Source organism: Syngnathoides biaculeatus, chromosome 19 (genome assembly GCF_019802595.1).
Source record: "Syngnathoides biaculeatus isolate LvHL_M chromosome 19, ASM1980259v1, whole genome shotgun sequence".
Taxonomy (NCBI): Eukaryota; Metazoa; Chordata; class Actinopteri; order Syngnathiformes; family Syngnathidae; genus Syngnathoides; species Syngnathoides biaculeatus.
The window spans coordinates 8,872,423-8,878,943 of record NC_084658.1 but is presented as its reverse complement, the minus strand read 5'-3'; the positions used below and the strand labels follow the sequence as shown (position 1 = coordinate 8,878,943).

Here is a 6,521-nt window from a genome sequence, read left to right as displayed (position 1 = left end):
GAATGTTCATTTTCACAAGCGGGGATCTACCGAGTTGTAATTATGTTATTATTAGCTTTTAAAATGGGGACGTTAAGCATGCTTAATTAAAGATGATGATTGATCGGCAATGATTTCCCTGCCACAGTCTGAAATTATAAAAGTGTTGCTGAAGTCTTGGTGGAGACAATGTTCCGTTTTAAAGTCTTTTGTTAACTTCTTCTTCCTGTCACTCAATAGATTTCCTCCTGAAAACACACACAAACCGCTTAAACAGGGGGACGGTGGCTGTAAAGAAGGATTTACAGGGGCCGCCTGTCCTCCCAGCAGTAGGTTGATTGGAGGGGCTGGCTTTGTTTGTTAAGGTAATGGGCCCTAGGTGAGCTCATTCACAGGGTACACGCTCCACCCTCTGTCACCTCAGCGGCACCTCGACTGGAGAAAAAAAAAAATGGTGGGTAGGAGATTGGTGGTCCAAGCTTTCCCCCAAATCCCCTCAGCCTTGGCCTATCTACTTCAGCTCCACCTGAAAGTGATTAACCGGGGCCAGCCCTGAGCAAACAAGCCCCATATGGAGCGTCTATAGGCTGGAGCCTGGGGAGCCTTCCACCACCCCTTTGCAGAAAAGAGGCCTGAGCAAACACAGCTAATGAAGTCTTAACAAGCAGCCCGGGGTTAGTTTGAGCCCGCTAAATGCCACCGAGGCTCTTGGAATTGTGTCCGCCAGATTGGCTAAATCTCCTCCAAGCTTTCCCTTTACAAGATAAAGTTGCATTAGCATATCTCTATCTCGCCATCTCATATAGACTCGGATCTGGGAAGCGGTCACACTTGATGGGCTTCCTCTCAGAGCACTTGATTAGGTCGACCAGAATTGGCGTTTAAATGGAATGCATTAACTTTGGTTGCTGATGTTTATTGAGGATTTCATTCATTGGTCACACATCGCTCTCAAAGCTTTGGTGTGAGCTCATATTCTGTCACAGCAGGAGGCCAGTGCAAGATGTGCAGATATCATATCGTACGTCGCCCCACCCTGCTCTTATTCCCCCCACTTTCTTCACATAATGGGATATTTCACACCATTCATTGCGTGCACAAACAAGCACTCACCCAGATTCGTGCAAGACCTTCGCGGAGCTGGCTGCGTGAACTCTTGTCTCTCAGCCAATAACGATGCTCTCGGCTCATTTAATCAAGCTGTGCTGTCCAAGCAAGCGCAACTCGGGGCTATTACTTTCGTTCAGTGGGTCAAGGCTGTAAAAATAGCTACATCATATCATAAAGATCGGGCTGCAAACCAATCATAAGAACAGCGATTTGAACTCTGCACGCTGGACCCTGGACACATTGTTTTATTTTGCTCGGATTATGATATAGAAAGATGAATGCTGTGACTGACCGTAACTTGGCCTCCAGGAAACGTAAGAGTAGGGGGTCCTCAGTTTAGGATTTTCCGTTCCTACGTCATTAGGACATCAACTGGAATGTGGCTTTGTCTATCACTAGCCAAGCCTAATTCAGAAGTCAAGTCAGAAGCACTGTAAATATTTGTATGAAACACTACTAAACCATAAATATAAAATATCAAATGCAAAAGCATGAGAACAGCAGTCAGAGAACATTGATTCTTGCACTGCACACCATTGGAAAACTTAAAATGCAACCATTGAGGCTACTGTAAAACCGAAGACTGCCTTCAGTATGGTTACATATACATTGCACAATAAAAGACATTTTTAAAAACTGACCCTTTCCTAGCTTCTTATTGAAATAAGAATGTACATTGTCTACAAAAAAACCATCGGTTTGAATCATGTATGACGTCAACATCCCATGTTCAGTTTTTTGCTGCTTTTGTGCTTTTTTCATAAGACGTCCTAGCATCAACCAGTGCGCGATTCAACCCACAGCCGCAACTGACAATTGGTGATATAAAAAGCTGTCGTCTCTCTTGGAATTTGAACTTGATTGAGTCAATTAACGTTTTAAATCTGCAGTAAGTAGCTTTTGTCGGGCCCTATGCTGAAATTATCCATGACAACAACAGAATCATTGCTTTGATTTGAGTAAACCAACCCCAAACTCTTCTCCGCCATGGGCCGGTTTCATGAAAAAGACATTTAGATTCGCAGACCAAGCCACTCAACAAGGGTGGGTTGGGGTCCTGACGGAGTTTCCCGATCAATTATTCGTCAGGGGCAACCAGTTGCTTATGTAGAAATGCAAAAGATTGCATTTAGTTACCTTTTAACAAACAGGAGACAAGGTGGAGTCATTTCTGGTTGTGCGTCGTTTTTATTTCGCCACCAAGTGCAGAGCGTGGGAATGTTGCCTGTCGACACAAAACATAAAAGGTCAAGTACTTGTGATTTATGTATAAGTAAATGTCGCCATGCATACTGTAACTATTTTGCAAGCGGTGGCATTTTAGAACATTGCTCTTTACTTCAAGAATAATAAAACGACTCCGTCTTTATTATGGAGGACTTTTCCACTGGAGCTTGATGGGTTTATGTAAATTTAAGAGATATGTTAGCGGGCCAACTTTGTCATTGTTTTCAGGAAAAGTCAGTTTCAGCTATGAAAGAACTCTAAGAGAGCCAAGACAACTCCTAGCTGAAAGTGGATAATGAAATCACACTGACTATTAAGTGGCGACGACAGAAATAATGCCAGATAATTATTAGTCGAGAGATCATCAGACATACGCAGTCACTGAGCGTGTTAATGCAGATATGAGTTCCTCTGTGTCACTTTGCTCTGCCGCTTGCTCTCGACCGCACGCAATTACGCCTCCTGCGGAGCTCTATGCAAGCGTTAAACGAAACATTAGCACCTCATTTAAAAAATAAAACAGCTTTTCACAAGGACAGACAGCTCCCTGGGTAGTCTTGCTATGTGGAGATTAAGCAATTTAGCAATCTAGCCTATCTCTCACACTCCCTCACAAGAGATACAGTAACCATATTTGCCTCAGTGCGTGTACATGTTGCATTTACAGTGACTAATTATTTTACAAAAATGGGGGTAAATATCTGTTTAAGCAAAATGAATTTAATCTGGGGCTCTTCAAACATTAAAAATAGGGTGAATGATTACAAAAAACCCCACAAAATTAATTAATTGGAATTCATATTAACTTGAACCTAGACTTGCCACGATTGAAAGGAGTATAGTCCAACATTTTGATATTTTTAAAAGAAGGTTTTCGTACTAATATCTTTTATATTGTGTGCATGTTATTGGTGGTCAGTGTAAACAAAGTCATTTCAGGACCACTTTTTTTTTTTTCAGGACACCCTTGAATGACTTCACCACGGGCCCGCCCCCACCACGACGTGATTGGTGGATACCGTTCGGGGGCGTGACCTGCCAGCCTCTTGTGTATATATTCACCACTTGGTCTGCTCGCTGCTGATTTACATGACAACCAATAATAAAGGAGTAACAAACACGCTGAACGTGCTCCTGATCGGAAAAGACGAGACGAAGACGCACGTTTTCTGTTTGTTTGTTTGTTTGTTTTGGTCCTGGACGCAGAGGATTTGTGTGCGTTTCGGTGGGGAAAGGATAGCGACAGCGCAGAAAGCAGAAGACGGTGGATTCTCCTCTCAGCCATCTTGACTGCTGCTCGCCTCGCCGCACTGAAGGTTGCCTCCTCCTGCTCCATTCAAAGTAAACACAGCCGTGCCCGCCACTCGCAACTCCATGCCAGCCCCACGGAGAGGCGAGATGGGCTCGCTGCGTGAAATTTGACCGGACTGAAGGTGGGGGGTGGAGGATTGACGGCAGTATTTTGGAGCAGGTAAAGAAAAAAAAAAACAAAAGCAAAGGAGTAGAGACGTGCCACTGCTTGGAGAGATGGAACCAGACCTGTTTGGGATTTACCTGTTCCTCTCTCTCGCCCTCCTGCCCAGATCCAGCTGCACCACCGCCAAGGAGATCACCTGCCAGGAAATAGCCGTGCCCCTGTGTAAAGGCATCGGCTACAATTATACTTACATGCCGAACCAATTCAACCACGACACGCAGGACGAAGCGGGCTTGGAGGTCCATCAGTTCTGGCCTCTGGTGGAGATCCAGTGCTCTCCCGATCTCAAGTTCTTTCTGTGCAGCATGTACACGCCTATCTGTCTGGAGGACTACAAAAAGCCCCTGCCGCCGTGCAGGAGCGTGTGTGAGAGAGCCCGGGCCGGCTGCGCGCCCCTCATGAGGCAGTATGGCTTTCCCTGGCCGGACCGCATGAAATGTGATCTGCTGCCGGTGCAAGGCAACCCTGACACGCTTTGTATGGACTACAACAGAACAGACTCGACAACCGTGTCGCCCGTCCTCCCCAAGCCAACCAGCCATCCCAAAACCAAGCCAGGTAGACCCAGTCCGCCAAGGAAGTACAAGCCTGCCGCGGGCTCCTGCGAGCCAGGATGTAAATGTCTGGAGCCCATGGTGCCCGTCAGCACTGAGCGCCACCCGCTGTACAACCGCGTGAAAACTGGCCAGATCACCAACTGTGCTATGCCTTGCCACAGCCCCTATTTCACCCACGACGAGCGGGCCTTCACCGCCTTCTGGATCGGCCTTTGGTCCGTGCTGTGCTTCGTGTCAACTTTTGCCACAGTTGCCACCTTCCTAATAGACATGGAGCGCTTCAAGTATCCCGAGAGACCCATCATCTTTCTGTCCGCCTGTTACATGTTCGTGTCCGTGGGCTACATCGTCAGGCTCATCGCCGGCCACGAGAAGGTGGCTTGCAGCAGGGACTTGGACGTTGAGCACATCCACTATGAGACCACCGGGCCTGCACTGTGCACAGTGGTCTTCCTCCTTATTTACTTCTTCGGCATGGCCAGCTCCATCTGGTGGGTTATTCTGTCTTTGACTTGGTTCCTCGCAGCTGGGATGAAGTGGGGCAATGAAGCCATTGCCAGCTACTCCCAGTACTTCCATCTGGCAGCGTGGCTCATCCCCAGCATGAAGTCCATAGCGGTCCTGGCTCTGAGTTCTGTGGACGGGGACTCTGTGGCTGGGATCTGCTACGTTGGCAACCAGAACCTCGACAACCTGCGTGGCTTTGTCCTCGCACCTCTAGTGATTTATTTATTCATAGGGACGATGTTTCTTTTGGCCGGGTTCGTGTCTCTATTCAGGATCCGCAATGTCATCAAGCAAGGTGGCACCAAGACTGATAAACTGGAGAGGCTCATGATTAGAATCGGGGTATTCACAGTGCTCTACACGGTTCCGGCCACAATCATCGTGGCGTGTTACTTCTACGAGCAGCACAGTCGGCAGAACTGGGAAATAACCCACAACTGCTCAAACTGTTTACACGAAAGGGACCGCAGCAGGCCGGACTACGCCGTCTTTATGTTAAAGTACTTCATGTGCCTTCTGGTGGGCATCACATCCGGAGTGTGGATCTGGTCCGGCAAGACTTTGGACTCTTGGAGGACTTTCTGCACCAGGTGCTGCTGGGGCAGCAAGGCCACGAGCGGCTCTATGTACAGCGACGTGAGCACGGGCCTGACGTGGAGGTCGGGCACGGCCAGCTCTGTGTCTTGCCCCAAGCAGATGCCATTGTCACAGGTTTGAATAAGACAAAAAAAGAAAAGAAAAGCAGCTTATGGGGACTGCTAATTGTTTGGGAGATAACCCATCACACCCTGTCTTAAGCAATTTGCATTGTAAAGAACTGCTGCTGAGGTGCTGCCCTCCTTCCTCCCCTAAACTTTGGGGGGAACATTGAAACAATGTCCCACGCATTCACACAGGTTGAATTCCACCTCTGCTTATACCAATTAGAGGCTCATCTCCAATTATGGGGGCATTACTTCTTGTAGCCAGTTCTTAAATTTCATACAAAGAGCATTTTTTAATTAACTTTTTTTATCTATCTTGTGCCAGAAAACGTGAAAATGTCAATCATGTCAAAGATGGTTTAAATTAAGCCTTAATAGTGTCCCGGAGTTTCCCCCCCCATGGGTCATTCATTTTGTAATTTCAAAAAAATGTATTTATATGAAACTTGTGTAAATTTGTGTATAGAAAGAAAAGTTTATAACTATTGTATATTTGTACAAAGTGTAGATGTCTTTTTGTGGAAGAGCAAACAAAAAATATGACTTCTATTTTGACAATAAAACATTTGATAAATTTCAAAATAAGTTTTTTTTTGTTTTTTTTTGGGGGGGAGGTCTCTTTTTGAGTATGCATTTCGTGGTCATCATTTTAAGGACGACAGGTTTTCAGGGTCCCCCATCCGACCCCCTTTCAACCATCAAAAAGTGGTAATTAGAGGCAGGGGTTGAGTTGGAGCATCTCCATAATTGTTAAAGTATTCTTCACATGCCTGCAGAAGCCTGCTTTCTTAATTTAGTAAAAGGGGGGTTGTGGGGTCGGGGGGAACGCCTGAATGCGCTATAAATGCAGGGAACGGTCCCTTTTCATCTGCACCAACTTTGATCTTTCTTTTCGAACACTGCCGAATAAAGGTGGTGTGTGTTAGGAGTGTCCGTCTGATGTGCCAAGGTTCCTCTAAA

General features: G+C 46.3%; 1 protein-coding gene across 2 annotated transcripts; it reads left to right on the top strand.

Annotated features, from left to right (window-relative positions):
- The first annotated feature begins 2,367 nt into the window (after positions 1-2,367).
- Positions 2,368-6,143, top strand: fzd8a (frizzled class receptor 8a). Of its 2 annotated transcripts, XM_061805751.1 has the most exons (2): positions 2,368-3,787; positions 3,900-6,143. In XM_061805751.1, exon 2 carries the CDS (start codon positions 3,985-3,987, stop codon positions 5,572-5,574), a length of 1,590 nt encoding a protein of 529 aa, XP_061661735.1. In that variant the 5' UTR covers positions 2,368-3,787; positions 3,900-3,984; the 3' UTR covers positions 5,575-6,143. The 2 variants fall into 2 exon arrangements, with proteins under 2 accessions (XP_061661735.1, XP_061661734.1); XM_061805750.1 differs by having other exon boundaries at positions 2,368-6,143.
- Positions 6,144-6,521: the final 378 nt, after the last annotated feature.